At 45.7% G+C, this 18,275-nt stretch overlaps 1 protein-coding gene across 1 annotated transcript in view; it reads right to left on the bottom strand.

Moving 5' to 3' along the window:
• Positions 1–552: 552 nt before the first annotated feature.
• FLACC1 (flagellum associated containing coiled-coil domains 1) overlaps positions 553–18,275 on the bottom strand; it is a 31,915-nt gene continuing 14,192 nt past the window's right edge. The window contains exons 7-15 of the mRNA XM_056861219.1: positions 17,988–18,049; positions 16,751–16,848; positions 13,145–13,197; positions 11,387–11,486; positions 10,333–10,462; positions 9,776–9,815; positions 8,283–8,372; positions 3,783–3,892; positions 553–619 (exon numbers count right to left, since the gene is read on the bottom strand). Of these exons, the coding sequence (XP_056717197.1) occupies positions 553–619; positions 3,783–3,892; positions 8,283–8,372; positions 9,776–9,815; positions 10,333–10,462; positions 11,387–11,486; positions 13,145–13,197; positions 16,751–16,848; positions 17,988–18,049 (750 nt within the window). The remainder of the gene's footprint in view (positions 620–3,782; positions 3,893–8,282; positions 8,373–9,775; positions 9,816–10,332; positions 10,463–11,386; positions 11,487–13,144; positions 13,198–16,750; positions 16,849–17,987; positions 18,050–18,275) is intronic.

Below are 18,275 nucleotides of genomic sequence, written 5' to 3'. Positions count from 1 at the left end.
AATAAGGGAAGCCACAGCCTCAATTTGCAAGATCTGAGCAAGGCTGTCAAAGATAGGACATTTTGGAGGACGTTGATTCATAGGGTCGCCATGATTCGGAAGCGACTTGACGGCACATAACACACACAAGGTTGTAATGCTGAATGCTTTATGGCGATCGCTTGCAAACGAGACGGACAAAATGAAGGACAAAGTATCAATCAGAGCGTTTCATATACGAGCTTCACTCGCAGCACAGTTTAGAATTAATGTTGCCCGAGTCGCACTCCTTAGTCTGTGTGCGCACAACACACACAGGTACACTGCCTCGGCCAGAGAAGCATTTACTATACGTGGAAAGGCAGATAAGCAAATAGTTGCAGCCCCATCTTAGACAGCCCCGCCCCCTTTACTTAAGAGGAGGATCATGAAATCAGATTCAAAAGCAGTGAAGGATCGAATGGTAAACACCGGCAAGTCGTCTACGTTGACGCCAAGACTGCAAACTTAATGCTATAGGGCAGGGTCTGTAGAAGAAACTTAAGATCCTAGCGCTCTGACTCATTCGTGTGACTAAAATAAAACACTCCTTTGGGCCCGTATGCTTAATATCTCTTCATTCTTCTCAAGAAGCTTGCGCCTGTGGAAGACATTAGAAGCAGTATTATGGCTGCAGAAAGAATGGGGTTAACAGCATGGTGTAGTCCGTCTAGGACAGTGGTTCCCAACCTTTTTTTGACCAGGGACCACTAGGACGTTTTTGTTCAGTGCAGGGACCCCAAGGTTCAAAATAAAAATTCGGAGAATTTGAAAATAAACTTTAATCATAGCTGTTAGTTAAACATTAAACTAAGAATAATATTTGAATATATATATTTTATAATAGAGAACTTTTAATTTAAAATATTAATTTATTATGGGTTTATAACTTTGTTTCGCGGACCTTAATTTAGTTCTCGCGGACCCCTGGGGGTCCATGGACCCCTGGTTGGGAACCAGTGGTCTAGGATGTGGGAGACCCCAGTGTGAATCTCCGCTCTGCTACGGAAGCTGGGCCAGTGATTTACTCTCAGGGTTGTTGTGAGGATAAAATGGAGGAGATGGTTGTAAGCCACTCAGGGACCCTCCATATTTTGGCTCTACTAATTGTTGAATAAGAGCCCCATGGCACAGAGTGGTAAGCTGCAGTACTGCAGTCCAAGCTCTGCTCACGACCTGAGTTCGATCCAGACGGAAGTTGGTTTCAGGTAGCCGGGTCAAGGTTGACTCAGCCTTTCTTCCGGGGTCGGTAAAAGGAGTACCCAGCCTGCTGGGGGTAAAGGGAAGATGACTGGGGAAGGCACTGGCAAACCACCCCATAAACAAAGTCTGCCTAGTAAATGGGGGTTACCGCACTTTGTATTCCCAGCAATGTATTAAGAGTTTGAAAATGTTGTAAAAACATCGCTTTAAAAGGGTTTTTGGATACCACGGCTTATAAATGGTTGGAAGACGCCTTCACAGCTAAAGGGGCCAAACAAAGTTCAAAAGGTATTTTTTATAACGTTTTCAAACTCTTAATACATCAGTGGGAATACATAGAAAGTGCGAACAGTATTTTTTATAATGTTTTCAAACTCTTAATACATTGCTGGGAATACAAGAGCGGTAACAGCCAATATCGGGATGTGACGTCACCCCATGGGTCAGGAATGACCTGGTGCTTGCACAGGGGGACTACCTTTACCTTTTACCTAATTGTTGAATGCCTTGTAAGAGATCCCACTATTTGGGAAGAAGGTTCCAGTTCTGTGATCAAGTAAGCCAAGAAGTGGCCAGTATTTTTGGTGAGTGAGGGCACAGGTGCTGACCACAAGTGTGGGGTACTTGCTCAGTGTAGACATCACAAAAAAAACCTGGTTTGCTTTATCACTGTGGTTATTTTGTAAAACCGGCATTCGTCTCAGTCACTCAAATTCCAGCTTGCCTTGCCAAATACTTGTTATGTTGCCTTTTCTCCCCTGTAACCCAGGACGGGGTCACCCAGGGACAAACTAGGATTTTGAACTCTTACACATTGCAAAACCAGAGTTAACACTAAGACAGCTTCAGAGCCTGGCCTGGCGGACCCCCAGATACTAACACTGGCTGTGGTCCACATTCATTCAATCAACTAACCACAGAGAGCCAGTGTGGTGTAGTGGTTAAGAGTGGCGGATTCTAATCTGGAGAACCAGGTTCGATTCCCCACTCCTCCACATGAAGCCTGCTGGGTGACCTTGGGCCAGTCACCGTTCTTTCCGAACTCTCTCAGCCCCACCTACCTCACAAGGTGCCTGTTGCAGGGAGAGGAAGGGATTGTGGTTGAAAGCTGCTTTGAGACTCCCTCTTTCTTCATAGTTAGTTGAATTAAACCGTTGCTTAATTAAGGGGACAGTGTGACTTCTAAACCAAGCCATTGCCACAGGACTGAATGCTACAAAAACATGTACTTGGGTTGATTTTTAGCTGTGGTTTAACAAGCTTAAATCTGGCAAAGGCAAGCAGAATTGTGGGTTTCACTGCATTGATGCATCCTATAAAATGGCAGTTTAGCTGTTGTCTAGGCAGGCTACAAAGTGCTGCCATGTTAACTGGTGTCTTTTTGCATTAACTAGTCGGCCACCAGTAGAGTATTCACTGCAAATGGCTGTAACTTTTTTTTTTAAAGACTGACTTTGTTAAGAGGTTGGTTTTGAAGTCCCCAAGACTACATAAAAAGGTTTACGAACGTGCAAGCACAGCGTATAGTGAATTAAGACGCCCAGAGAGAATTTCCAAAAAACAAAGTAGTACTCTGAACAGCAATTTAAACTGCAGTCCTATTCAGAGTAAACCCATCCTACGCCCACTGCTTCCAGTAGGTTTAGACTGAGGTAACACTACTTAGGATTACACTGTTAATCTCCCCATTTCTGCAGATCCTGTGAACACAAGAGACCAAATCCAGCTAGTCACAACTAAGGCTACAATCCTATATACATTTACTTTTGGAGTAAACCCCATGAAGGTGTGATGTACTTTTGAGTTAGGGTTGCCAGGTCCCCTTTGGCCACTGGCAGGGGATGGGGGGATGGTTGCTAGATCCAGGTTGGGAAACACCTGGCGATGTGGGGATGGAGTCTGGGGAGGACAGGGACCCCAGTGGGGTAAAATGCTGCAGAGTCCATCCGTTTTCTCCAGGGGAACTAATCTCTATAGTCTGGAGATGAACTGTCATTATGGGGGATCCCCAGGTCCCACCTGGAGGCTGGTATCCCTATTTTGAGTATACGTGCTGAGGATTGGGCTATAATGTCTGACTGAAAGCAATTCTGAAAGCATTCGTGCCTAATATCATGTCTCTTTGAATTCACTGAACGTTCAGTTTTCTCAGAAATAAGCCCCACTGATTTTAATATGATTCACTTTGGACGTGACTAATTTTTGCCGCATTGTGGTTACCGTGTCAGGCCATAATTTTTCAAAACAAAGCAATTATTTTAAAAAATGAAAAGCCCATGTGAGCATAATACACTGGGCAAAATTAAGGAGCTGAACGCAGATACGTTGACGAATTCAGCCAGGTTGCAAAAACTGAATTGCTCTCATAGAGATTTTGTCAGTTTGGGAAGGTGAGGAATACCTACCGATCCTACCTCAGAGAAAAGGAAATAATTACCCTGGGGGATATCGCAATCCCCAGACTGAAGAGGAGCCCAGAGTTAGCTTCACAAACTGTTCTCAAAACAGAAGTTTGAAATGGCCCCTTCTTCGTTCTTCCACCACCCGGCATTTTGTCCTACCTCAGAGCGACGCTTTCTTCTACCAGAGTGTTCATGGCAATACGATGCTTGTCTTCAATGACTACAATCCGTTGCTGGATGCTTTTCTCTGCCTCGGCCAAAGCCGCTTTCTGAGAGTTGGGTGACGGGGAACGGGAAGATAGAAAAAAAAAAAAACACGACAAATGACACTCCTCTAACTGAGACCTTGGTGGGGGGGGTCTCAAGAAGGGAAAGGTCTCCCCCTGTCTGCCTTGTTACCAGAGACTGCCTTTAACTGGAGAGGCTGGGAATTAAATGGGCCTCATCTTCTCAATCATTCAATCAATACCTTTATTGGCATAATCGTAAGAAATTCTACTTAAAATGTACCAATCAAAAGACCATGATATCTAGAGTATCTGCAATTGTCGCATCGTCAAGTACCGCACGCTGGTGGGTAAGCCCATTCAGGGAGATGTTCCTAATGAAACTTCAAGAAATCTAGCTACCGACCAAGTTACATGAGCATTACAGTCATTCAGCAACTAGCGTACAAGCCTCGCATCAGTTTGAGCTCGACTGTCTTTTAGAAGGGGTTTTATATATTTATCTCTTGCCAAGGTATGTAATTCGCAGTGCAAAAGGATGCGGGCTACCGATTCAGGTTGGGTTTTTTGAGCAGGAGCAGAGTCTCTTCTCATAAGGGTATTGGTATATCTGCCTCTTGTTACTGCCGACAGCAGAAGATTTAAACGCGCCGGCATGAACTGGTGCCTTTGAGTTGGAAGAATGAGGGAGGGGCCTCATCTTTTACCTGTGACGGGGAATTTATTGCAGGTTCCAAGGAGGGTTGCCCAATGGTGCACTCCAGACAAAACAGAGCCCTCAAAGCAGTGGTTCCCAAAGTGGGAAGTACCACCCCCTGGGGGGGATTACCTGGGGGGAGGCAAGAGGGCAGCAGGGGGGCGCTAGAGGTGGGCCCCTTCAACTGTGTTGTTCATTAATTTACAATAGATCAAGCTATGGCACCCTGCTGGCAAATTTGGGGGAAATGATCAGAATTTTTTTCAAGACTTTGAAGAGCTGGTACCACTGGGTCAAGTTCATCAGTTTTGTTGAATACATTTCAACTAAAACGTTTTAATGTGATTTTGAATAGATGTGCAGTTATTTATTACTGTTTTGAAATTTTATTTTATTATCTTCTTTAGTGCGTCATGCTAACCCCTATTTTGAATTTTTTATAGGCTAGGGTAGGGGGAGCTGGGGTTGAGTTTGTAGAACCAAGGGGCGATGGCCCGAAAAGTTTGGGAACCAGTGCGTTAAAGTGATCCTTTATTAAAAGCTCGAGCTGAGAAGTTCACCTAGTCTAAGTCACTTAAAGACAGGGAAGTTCTAATGAGCTCATTATGCATACAACTTTTATAGTTTTAATGACATCGCAGCGTTACTAGGCAAGAACTGCAAAAGAAAAAATATCCCATCCAACTAGACAGAAGCAAGTAATTGATTAATTCATGCAGCTTCGAAATTGTATCTAGCTTCTTGTAGCTACAGGGAGGGTAACTCAAAATTATCCTCTGTACCATCTTATCAGCGCCCAAGGACGGAGGCCTTGTTTTCTTTGCCAATTAGTCCTTTTAGAATAGCAAAGCCGGCATAAAAAACTTGTCAGGGTACAAAGGCTCATTTTCAGCCAGAGAAACCTAGCAGACAATCCCTTCCTCTCCCTGCAACAGGCACCTTGTGAGGTAGGTGGGGCTGAGAGAGTTCGGAAAGAACAGTGACTGGCCCAAGGTCACCCAGCAGGCTTCACGTGGAGGAGTGGGGAATCGAACCTGGTTCTCCAGATTAGAATCCGCCACTCTTAACCACTACACCACACTGGCTCTCTGTGGTTAGTTGATTGAATGAATGTGGACCACTCCACGCAGTGTTAGTATCTGGGGGTCCGCCAGGCCAGGCCCTGTTTTCCACCATCATGGGAGAAGGTGGGGTGTGAACTAGGGTTGCCAACCTCCAGGTGGTGGCTGGAGATCTGGGATTAAAACTGACCTCCAGGCGACAGAGTTGAGTTCCCCTGGAGAAAATGGCCCCATCGGAAGGTGGACTCTAGGGCATTACACCCCATTGAAGTCCCTCCCATTCCCAAACCCCACCCTCCCCAGGCTCCACCCCCCCCCCCCAAATCTCCAGGAATTTCCCAATCCAGAGCTGGCAACACGAGCAGTCAAGCTGTAGAAGTAACCTGATCATAGTTACTCTAACTATAGTACAGAAATACACAGCTAAGCGAGCCCACTACTGCCAGATAAGCTATTGCTGGAACGACAAAGACCAATAGCGCCTGTTCAGTCGTGGATACCTGGTGCAGTCTAACAGAAGGAAGGCTAGACATTTGATCACAGATGGGCCCATTTTTTATAAAACCCAGATTAGGTTCAGAGATGTTACAGCTGAATTTTGCTGCATGCATGTGGCTGCCCTGAACGCCTTAAACGGTAGGAGAGCCAGCACGGTGTAGTGGTTAAGAGCGGTGGTTTGGAGTGGTTGACTCTGATCTGGAGAACAGGGTTTGATTCCCCCATTCCTCCACATGAGTGGCGGAAGCTAGTTGGGTGAACTGGATTTGTTTCCTCACTCCTACACCAAAGCCAGCCGGGTGACCTTGAGCTAGTCACATTCTCTAAGCCCCACCTACCTCACAGGGTGTCTGTTGTGGGGAGGGGAAGGGAAGGTGATTGTAACCCGGTTTGAGTACAATTTAATGCCCTTCAAGCTGTAACCACACACACAGACCTCTAAATAGGACTTGCCCGCTGGGTTGTGGGGAGAAGAGGAAAAGATTCAGACTGATGCTTTTTAGACAGGCTAGGGAAGTTACACAATTTCACATTACTGCCCTTAGCAGTGGTTCGGATCAAAATGACTCACTGCCTGGAGTATCCATAAAACAATTTGGATTTATTAAATGTGGCGGGGAATCCCGCTCATTCACAATAACCTGTTTGAGATGCATGACAATAATGGCTCCGTAAATGAAATATACGGACATGGAAAACACTGGTGCGTAGAACAATTCCAAAAACAACAGTTGTGTAATACCTTTTTATTGGGACCGGTAAAAATATCACACAACAGGTATGCAAGCTTTCACACTTCCCCCAAACCTTTCTTCCGGCTGGGTGTTTGGTAAGAAAAGACAGCAAGAGTGGGAGATGGGTAGGGTTGCCAGGTCCCTCTTCGCCACCGGCGGGAGGTTTTTGGGGCAGAGCCTGAGGTGGGCAGGGTTTGAGGAGGGGAGGAACTTCAATGCCATAGAGTCCAATTTCCAAAGCAGCCATTTTCTATGAGGAGCTTCCTGGGGGCTATTAGCCCCATTTTGGAGTTACACATGAAGTATTATGGGCACGTACAGTATTCTGTTACTTGTTAAACGTTGTCTAGTCTGAGCCTTGGTCGCAGACTCTCCTTCATGATTTGGCCCTGCTCTCCTGCCCATAGGGTTGCCAGGTCCGTCTTTGCCATTGGTGGAAGGTTTTCGGGGCAGAGCCTAGGAGGGCGGGGTTTTGGGAGGGGAGGGACTTCAATGCCATAGAGCCCAATGGCCAAAACGGCCATTTTCTCCAGGGGAACTGATCTCTATCGGCTGGAGGTCAGTTGTAATAGCAGGAGATCTCCAGCTACTACCTGGAGGTTACAAGCCAAAGAATACAGTCACATTATTTAAATGCAAATTCTCTATTACAAAATTGTCAACTCTCATATATACATCACCAAAAAATACAAAACACCAACTGTGCACATATATCCAACAGTCAAATTGATATCAGATCTATCCTATATAAGTATTACAATGGTGTTGATATCACTATTTGTTCACAGTATATTGTCTATAGGAGACTAATGCTTGTTGTATTCTTATTTCAGATGTCAGGTAGAAGAGGAAGACTACCTGACATTGGGATATCTAACGTTAGATATTCATCCTTGGGATATCTAACGTTACATATTCCTCCTTGGGATATCTAACGTTAGATATCCCAAGGAGGAATCCATGAACTATCACTAGCTCTGAAGAGCAGAGGATATGATCTTTATACTACCCATGTGGAGTTTTGAATAAAGAAATGAAAATGTGTAATTGAAGGTATAGACCAACTTGTATTATCAAGGGTTTGAAGAGGAACTGAAGAAGAATGAAATGTCAGTCTTCCTCTAACAATTATACAGCAGTGTCTATCTTTTGCTAACTACCTGGAGGTTGGCAACCCTACCTGCCTAGCACTAGTCAGTGAACCCCTCCCTTTCAATTTGTTCCAGAAACAGACGGGCATCTTCTGACACCTTAAAGCTTTAACAAATTTTTATTCTAGCATACGTTTTCATGGATTAGAGCCGTCTTCTTCAGATGCACGGGCTCTAGTTCACGAAAGCTTATACCGGAATAAAGATCTGGTTGTCATTAAGGTGCCATCTGCTTATTTTTGTAACCCCTCTTGAAGTTTCCCCCCAGAAGTATTTCTTCCTGTTTCTCACCACATGCTGGAGCTCCATCTCTGTGTTGTGAAGGGATGAAGCGATTGCATTTAAAGTCTCATTCTTCTCCTTCAGCTCTTCTTCCAAAGCCTTTTATTGGACACAAAAACAAATGTATTTATTCAATCAATTTAAAACATTTATATTCTGCATGTTCACAGTTGCTCAAAATATCGAATGCATACAAAGAGACTAAAGGTTAAAACGTAAGACCGTAACACCATCAAAAATTTAGGAATATTCTGCCGTCGTTCAACTTGCAGACGCATCTAAATATCAAGAAGAAGAGTTGGTTTTTATATGCAGACTTTCTCCACCACTTAAGGAAGAATCAAACAGGCTTACAATCGCCTTCCCTTCCCTTCCTTTCCCCTCCCCACAACAGCCACCCTGTGAGGTAGGTGGGGCTGAGAGAGTGTGACTAGCCGAAGGTCACCCAGCTGGCTTCATGTAGAGGAGTGGGGAAACCAACCCAGTTCACCAGATTAGTGTCCGGTGCTCATGTGGAGGAGTGGGGAATCAAACCCGGTTCTCCATTATCAGAGTCCACTGCTCCAAACCACCACTTTTAACCACTACAACACATGGCTCTCACTTTAAGGTGTCAAGAGGAAAGCCCACCAGTGAACTGCTTTGGGGAAGGTCATGCCACAAAGACAGGGCAGCCTCTGACAAAATCCTGTTACTTAAAGTTCAGCCTCCCAAAAAGATGGGATTTGGAACAGGACTTTCAATTAAGATCTTTAAAAGGCAGTTTTATGTATTATTGCAAACAGTAGTTACCCATTTGTCATACCTTTCTTTGTACTCCATCAGGGAAATCTGAATTAAAGCACATATTCTTTACCCCTCGCTTTTCCCAAGGCTGGATTTGTTCATAGATCCCATGGTGGTTAAAACTGCCTTTTGAGTTCAGATTAATTTCTGCCCAATGCCAGTAAGAATATGGTTCTTTCTGGTTCTTTTTTGTTTTTTTTAGAATTAATTTTAAAAAAGAAAAGAATTTATGTATGTCTCCGACTGAGAAACCTGCCTTTCCAGTCCACCCCACAGCAGTGGGGTGCCTTATTAAATAGTAAAGCATTTTAACCTACCTTGTTTATTTTGGACACAGGTGAACATTCACTTAACAGAATGGCCCCTTGTTCCTTCTTAAGAGATGTTCTGATAGGAACTGTTTGGTTCTCAAAGTTGTGCTGCCCTGACATGGGCAACACTCCATGGCAGAATGTCCTACCGATCCTTTCTAGAGATGCTTTTCATGCACCCTGCTCAAAATTGCTAACCATACTTACCGCAATCTTTTCAGTCAAAATCCGCATCTGTTCCAAGTCTTCTTCATGTTGCTGGAGAAAATTCTGGAAAAGAAATTTGCTGAGTTGCAGTGGGGAATGCTGTAAGAAAATTAAAAGTCAGCAGACATAATTCTAAGTTCTCTTGTGGGCTCACTGTGTGAGTCTGGGGAGAAAAAATTATACCTCGTCTGACGTAACACAAAGATATTTATTTAATTCATTTATACCCTGCCTTTTCCTCCAATAGGGTTGGCAGGTCTCTCTTTGCAACCAGAGGGAGGTTTTTGGGGCAGAGCCTGGGGAGGGCAGGGTTTGGGGAGGGACTTCAATACCAGTCCAATTGCCAAAGTGGCCATTTTCTCCAGGTGAACTGGTCTCTATCGGCTGGAGATCAGTTGTAATAGCAGGGGATCTCCAGATGGTACCTGGAGGTTGGCAACCCTAGTTGCCAGCTCTGGGTTGGGAAATACCTGGAGATTTTTGGGGGTGGAGTCTGAGGAGAGTGGGATTTGGAGAGGGGAGGGACTTCAGTGCCATAGAGTCCAAATGCCTAACCAGCCGTTTTCTCCAGGGGAACTGATTTCTATCGCCTGGGGATCAGTTGGAGCAGTGGGAGGTCTCCAGCCACCACCTGGAGCTTGGCAACCGTACCGATTAACAAGGTTGGGAACAAGATGGTGTTCAGGCCCCTTCTAAGCCCATGATGCTACTCTACACAGAAGGTCCCCTGCAAATGTCCATCGCAGAATGAGCACGGGTTTTTCTCCCTTTGAAACATTACCTCTTTCTCCTGTTGGAAGACCCTGTCTATCAAAAAACTGCTATTCTGAATCATCTTCTTTTGCTCCTCTAGCTCCATCTCAAACTTCCTCGTCAAGGCCTGCTCTGAGGAAAGCATAGACATTTTGCATCTGTGTGAATCACATGCATTTGGATGGTGTGTCACAGAAACTCTTGTAAGCTTTTGTTTACCTCTCTTTCGTCATTTAGCAATGGGGATGGTGGATAAAACTTGCTGGTTATGCCAGGAATGACACAGGTCGTTTATGCATGCGAGTTTTGCCTGAGGTTCGTTGCTCACTGGGCCCACACTTTCCTGTTGGGAATCTCTGCACCAGCAGTCTCCAAGCTCAAATCAAATCCCCACCCCTTTAAATGCTGCCTTGTAATTGGTTTACTTTGTAGTGCTTGTGTGAGAGAAAATCCCCCCAACCCAATTGCTGCATTTAAAAGCATTTTAAGAACAAAAAAAGGAGCAATCTGAAAGGGGGGGGGAATCCAAGCCTTAGTTTTAGAAAGCCTTTCTTCTGCTCAGAAATAGCTCAGGGGAAGCAGGAAGCATTTGAATCCCCACCTTTTTACACGCTGCTTTGTAATTGACTGTGAGAGAAACCAAGCTTGCATGTCCCATGCTTTGCCTTATGCATGGGGATTTCACCTGGGCTGACCATTGGCTGTAACAAATAAACAAACAAACCTGGGCTGAGCTCATGGGAGAGGGAAGAATCAGGTTAACAGAGGAAAGGGAAGTCACAGGATTTGTGAGGGGTGGCAGCGAGGTCATCTCTAATGGACAGAAAACTCATGCATAACTCCAAGGAACAACCTAGACAGACCGGGGGGCAAATGCGAGTGAAAATACCCATGCATAAACGACCACAGAGGTGATCCTGTAATAACTTGAGGGGCACAGTAAGTCCATTTGTGGTATACTTAACTCTCCTTCACCCCCTCTCACTCCTCTAGCAGTCACCCAGATCTGCCCCTTACTTAAATTTTAAAAACGGAATACGTAAACAGATAACTCACTCTGCTGTAACAGGGCCTTCTCTCGCTCAGTCCTCTCGCTTTTCTTCCATTCCGCTTGCCTTCTCAGCCACTTTTCTTCCATTTCATCAGAAATGCTGTCCTACAAAATGAGAAAGAAATCTGAACAATTACCAAACATGTCTATGCAAAAACAATATCCCTCTTTACTCAAATTTTGTGGCCAGCAAACAAGAACCCCCCCCCCATGTGATAGCATCTGTGACCTTGCATTCTTTCAAGAACTGAAGGGTGTCTAGGCTGGGCTGGTAGCTTCTTCAGTACTCTTTCATCTCCAATGCACTGGGCATTTTCTAAAGAAAAATGTGATTACTCCTGAATCAGGGTCCCAATAAGACTGGAGAATCTTTCAGGAAATGAGTAAGGACAAACAATATTTGGTATGTGGGTTCCATGACTGATGGAATCAACCTACAAACACTTTCCTGGGAGTAAGCCCCACTGAACAGACCTAAGTAGGATTCTAAATAGACCTGCTTAGGATTACTCTCTGCATCTCTAAACTTCTTTAAGCATTCAAATGGTCATGGGCAGGACATGTGGAGTCTCCAGTTTTGGTTGTGGCACCGGTGTGTGGGGTGTGGGGTGTGTTTACTTTCCCTTCTCTAACACAATTGGTTGGATCCAACCAGCTTTTCTACTGCCGAAAAAGGGCGGAAGTGGTCATTATCCTTGATCACCAAAAAGGCTTTGCTTGGGGTCATGGCCAGGGGCGACCTCCCACTTGGCACCCCCTGACCCCCGCTGCTTCTTCATGGAGCAGCGGGAGCAAAATGTGGGGGGAACTGGCATTGCCATAACATCACTTCTAGTGCAAACTGCATTAAAGTGATGCTCTAGGAACCACCCAAAACTCTATGGTAAAATCACAGAGTTTGAGGTGAATCCTAGAACGTCACCCCAATGTGGTGATGTCACTTCCAGGTTTGTGCCAGAAGTGACTGTTACAGGCTTTGACATATGAGAACATATGAACTGTTATCTCAGTATTGTACATAGACAGAATTTCTCTATTTGAGAATCATAACTCTCATAAAAGTCCATTTAGAGGCTTTTCTCCTCTTAGCTAGGCAAAGGAGCCAAAGGACCCTTTTATTCTATTCAAGAATATGGTCTGTGTCTTCTTTTAGCCTCAGAGAAGCATTTCTCCCCTGTCTTGCTGACTAACACTGAAAAGACCTTGAGGGTGTGCCAAGTCTTGGATGTGCCAAGTTTGTGGTCGGAAGGAATGCCTGCTTAGTTACTATCTGGCTTCAGCTCAGACTGAACAGCTAGACCGAACAGCTCAGACTGATGCCGGGGATTGAACCTGGGGCCTTTTGCATGCCAAGCAGATGCTCTACCACTGAGCTACGGCCCTTCCCCATATGGGTTGGGGGGCTGTAGTAAGAAAGGGAACTGAGCAAGATGGAGTGAGATGAGGTGAAAAAGCTGGCTGGATCCAAACCGAGGTTTTCACATTCCAAACTGCCCCTAAAATTTAACGCTGGTATTAATCTTACAGTGGCAAAGAAGTATGGGATGGGTACCAGGGAGGGAGGGGATTAAATCTCCCCAGTGTCACTGTTCCAATAAAAATTAGAACCTCCCACACCCTAAAGTTTTAAAACAGTTAAGCGATCTGACCCCAGATCTCTCACCGAGTCTCCTTCAGCCCTAAATACATTCTGATCTAGTATTTTCCTAGGAAGGAGCCAAGGATTGCATTAGGTATGTTTTGGGAGGGGATTTAAATCTTACCTGGTACACACGGAATGCATTCTTCAGATACTTGTATTCCTTCTGCATGCCACCTAAGACAAAGAGAAGGATTAAATACGTCACACACTCCAATCTTTAAAAAGGTAAAGGTAGTCCCCCGTGCAAGCAGAGGGTCATTACTGACCCATGGAGTGATGTCACATCCCGACGTTTAGTAGGCAGACTATGTTTACGGGGTGCTTTGCCATTGCCTTCCCTAATCGTCTACACTTTACCCCCAGCAAGCCAGGTCCTCATTTTACCGACCTCGGAAGGATGGAAGGCTGAGTCAACCTTGAGCCGGCTACCTGAAACCGACTTCCGTCGGGATCGAACTCAGGTCATGAGCAGAGCAGCTTACCACTCTGCGCCACAGGGCTCTTTTTACATTCTATTAAGTATTCCCTGTCCATTTGGTTCTCTGAAAGATGGCACCCCCAGAAATTAGCACCAACTCAGAAACCTGATTGCATTTATCAGAGTTTTTAAAATGTGGCTCTCCCTTTTAAAATTCTCCTTCCTTTTGGGGTCTCCAATCCACACATCATGCCAAGCACCTGTTGAGTGAGCGTGCAGATTCTTGCGCTCTGGGGTATGCACTACATAGCTCTTTGTGGGAATCTCTGAATGGTTGGGATGGATGTCACAGAGAATATTTCCATGTTTGCCACCCCCCCCCATCAATCTCCTCTTCTGATTGGCTACAGACCAGTCCTAATATTCTAAACAAGAGGAAGTAAGTAAAAAAAAACCCTCCCAATCCAGTCACTGCTTACAGAATTCTTAAGCTGAATCCCATGGCCTAATGACACAATACATTTTCCTGTGTTGTGGAGATGTGTGGCGAGGGGCCGTGGCTCAGTGGTAGAGCATCTGCTTGGCATGCAGGAGGTCCCAGGTTCAGTCCCCGGCATCTCCAGTTAAAGGGACCAGGCAAGTAGGTGATGGGAAAGACCCCTGCCTGAGACCCTGGAGAGCGGCTGCCGGTCTGAGTAGACAATGCTGACTTTGATGGACCAAAGGTCTGATCCAGTATAAGGCAGCTTCATGTGTTCATGTTTTGTGAATACTGTGCTTGGGAATGTTCAGTCTGGAGAAGAGGAGGTGGAGGGGGGACATGATCACTCTCTTTAAGTATTTGAAGGGTTGTCACTTAGAGGAGGGCAGGGAGCTGTTCCTGTTGGCAGCAGAGGAGAGGACTCTCAATAATGGGTTTAAATTGCGTGCAGAGAGGTACCAGCTGGGTATTAGGGGGAAAAATAAAGTAAGAGTTGTTCGACAGTGGAATCAGCTACCTAGGGAGGTGGTGAGCTCCCCCTCACTGGCAGTCTTTAAACAGAGGCTGGACAAGCACTTGTCAGGGATGCTCTAGGCTGATCCTGGATTAAGCAGGGGGTTGGACTAGATGGCCTTTATGGCCCCTTCCAACTCTTATGATTCTTTAATTCTAACTCAGTTCCCAGATACAAGGTGAGGAGGCTGAACTGGATTAGGCTTAAGACTCTTCCCTCACCCACAATTTTCCTGACTTGAAACAGCCAGGGGGTACTATTGGCACCATACAGGAAACCTATGTGCATACTATTAGTGCATGTGATTTCTCCAGCAGGGCAAATAGCACCCCACTGAGGCCATTCCAAGTTGGGGAAATGGTGTGGGGAAATGGCATAGGGACCCTCTTTTCACATGCTGCTGTCCCAATCTGAATCGCCTCCCCCGGCACACCTGGCAATTCAGTTTCCAGCACAGAACTCGCAGTGGATGTCTGATTGGCGGAACCTAGGGTTGCCAACCTCCAGGTACCAGCTGTAGATCTCCTGCCATTACAACTGATCTCCAGATGATAAGAGACCTGTCCCCCTGGAGAAAATGGCCGCTTTGGCCATTGGACTCTGTGGCATTGAAGTCCCTCCCCTCCCCAAACCCTGCCCTCCTCAGGTTCCACCCAAAAAAACTTCCACTAGTGGCGAAGAGGGACCTGGCAACCCTAGCGGAACCTAAGGTTGCCAATTCCGGCTTGAGAAATTCATGGAGATTTGAGGACAGTGACTTGGGAGGATAAGAAGCTCAGTGGGGATGTGATGTCACAGAGCCCACCCTCCGAAGCTGCCATTTCCTCTAAGGGAATGGATCTCTGTAGTCTGGAGATCAGTTGTAATTTCTGGGGAACTCCAGACTAGAGCCGGGCAACTGGCAGCCGGGCAACTTGCTGATGGGGCGTCTCCTGCCATAGGGGGAGGCCAGGCAGCCCTACGAGTCCAAGCACACCTGGCTGCTGGTAACTAGGGTTGCCAGCTCCAGGTTGGGAAATACCTGGAGATTTTGGGGGGTGGAGCCTGAGGAAGGGAGGGTTTGGGGAGGGAATTCAATGGGGTATAATGCCATGGAGTCCACTTTCCAAAGCAGCTATTTTCTCCAGGGGAACTGATCTTTGTCGCCTGTAGATCCGTTGTAATAGCGGGAGATCTCCAGCTACCACCTGGAGGATCAAACATGCCCATAAACCAATATTGAACAATTCCAGACTAAACAAATCACCAAATCACTAAGGTTGTCGATTAACCTCTTCAACTGTCGGTTAATCTCTTATGTAGAGTCCGTAGTCTATTGTTGTGAATAAATATATATTGCCAAGTCCATCTGTTTCTCTACATAAGAGGTTAACCGGCAATTGAAGTCAGAGAAGGATTTTGACAACCGTAATGATTTAGTGATTTGTTTAGTCTGGAATAGTTCAATATTGGTTTATGGGCATGTTTGATTCTTGAATGTGAATACAAGTTTTGGCATTGATGTATGTAATAGCCTGAATGGCTGTTTATTTCTGTACATCCACGTGGTACAGCAGTTCTTCCTCTTTATTTAGAAATTGTACAGCCGCCTGGAGGATGGCAACCCTATTGGTAACCCTAGCAAGACCCAAGGAAGTCTTGACAAAATCCTAACACGTAATTAGAAGAAGAAGAGTTGGTTTTTATATGCTGACTTTCTCTACCACTTAAGGGAGAATCAAACTGGCTTACAATCACCTTCCCCTCCCGTCCCCACAACAGACACCCTGTGAAGTAGGTGGGGCTGAGAGAGTGTGACTAGCCCAAGGTCACCCAGCTGGCTTCATGTGTTGGAGTGGGGAAACAAATCCAGTTCACCAGATTAGTGTCCACCGCTGATGTGGAGGAGCGGGGAATCAAACCCGGTTCTCCAGATCAGAGTCCACCACTCCAAACCACTGCTCTTAACCACTACACCCCACTGGCTCTCTAATTAGGCCCTTAGGCAACAAATGAAGAATCGCGGCCTTCTAGTATCAGACCACTCCCAGAAGTCCAACGTTCACACACAGCCCCTGAACATGTTAGGGTATCCAAGTGGTTGATCTTACACTGAAAAAGCTGGTTCCATAAGTTCAAATAAGCAGGGCTTCTGCATCACAGCAACGGTCCATTTAACCTGGCATACCATTTCCAACAATGAACAGCCAGATGCTTCTGGAGTTGCATGTGCACACACAGAGAGACCCTGAAATATCTTTTCCTGCATATAAAGGATCACCAAGGGTGGTGGTGGTCATGCACATGTAATGTATATTTTGGCCCCAAGTCGTACTCAGCTTCTCTTGCGCGGTCGCCCTCTCGGCCCTCAGCTCCTTCTTGTGCTGGTCTTCCAAAGCGTTCATTTCCAATTTATGAGCTGCCTCAAGCTGACTGTAAGGACAATGTACAGAACAAAGAGTATCGACCGGGCATTTCCAACCAGTGTTCTGCCAGGCACAATTAATTGCTGTAAGGCTAGGGGTGCCAACCTCCAGGTGGTGGCTGGAGATCTCCTGCTACTACAACTGATCTCTAGGTTATAGAAATCAGTTCCCCTAGAGAAAATGGCCACTTTGGCAATTGGACTTGAAGATGATGAAGAAGATGAAGATGATGATGAAGAAGATGAAGATGATGATGATTAAGAGGAGGAGGAGGAGTTGTTTTTTTGGGGAGGAGTCTGAGGAGGGTGGGGTTTGGGAAGGGGAGGGCCTTCAATGCCATAGAGTCCAATTGCCAAAGCAGCCATTTTCTCCAGGTGAAATGATCCCTATTTGCTGGAGATCAGTTGTAACAGTAGATCTCCAGATAGTACCTGGAGGTTGGCAACCCAACTAGCAACCCTACCCTGTGGCCATTTAGGGAACAAATCCTCCCTTTTCTTTGGAGACTGAAACTACCCATTTGGATGTAGGTGCATCAGTTGTAAGATGATGCTTAGCTTGGCACCTCCTCACCTCTGTGGCAGCTAGTTTGTTGTGGCGCCTGTAACCCTTTCTCAGAATTCAAAAAAATGCCTGTAGGCTCTACGAGATGGGGGATCCAGTTCTACAGTGTTCTCTGAACTCTTTGGGTGGGTCAGTTTCATTGCATGTTTTGGCTTACTGCTGAGTAAACATACATAGAACTGGGCTGCATAGAACATACATAGAACTGCTGAGTAAACATACATAGAACTGGGCTGCAAGCCCCAAATCCCAAAGGAGCTTTCTATTATAACTACTCCTTGTTATTCACCTGCAGCTAGGGTTGCCAACCTCGAGGTACTAGCTGGAGATCTTCTGCTATTACAACTAATCTCCCGCTGATACGAGATCAGTTCATTTGGAGAAAATGGCCATTTTGGCAATTGGACTCTATGGCATTGAAGTCCCTTCCCTCCCCAAACCTCGCCCTCCTCAGGCTCCATCCCAAAAACCTCCCACCAGTGGCGAAGAGGGACCTGGCAACCCTACCTGCAGCTCATGGTGCAGGGGGGCCCTTAAAATATTTTTGAATAAAGTGTATAATAATAAACATGCACAAGGTACCCGACTTTGATCTCATGTTCTTCTTGCAGATCTCTGCACTTTTCTTCCATCTCGTTCTCCAACTGGGAAAATAAAAAGACAACTCATCTTTATTCAGCTGTACCATTTCATACTATGAGGGCATTCCCAGAATGCTTCACTCCAAGTGGAGGCTCTTTCTGATACCGATGGATTCACCACAGCAGTTTTTACTCCAGTTCTTTATGCTTATCTTAAGGAGACTCGGCCTTTACCTTTAAAATATCTTCTCTTTTTGAAAGAGATTTTGAAAGCGCCTTCCTTTCCCGG

This window comes from Euleptes europaea, chromosome 15 (genome assembly GCF_029931775.1).
Source record: "Euleptes europaea isolate rEulEur1 chromosome 15, rEulEur1.hap1, whole genome shotgun sequence".
NCBI lineage: Eukaryota > Metazoa > Chordata > Lepidosauria > Squamata > Sphaerodactylidae > Euleptes > Euleptes europaea.
Note: the sequence above shows the minus strand (reverse complement) of the source record. Positions and strands in the feature narration are given on the sequence as shown.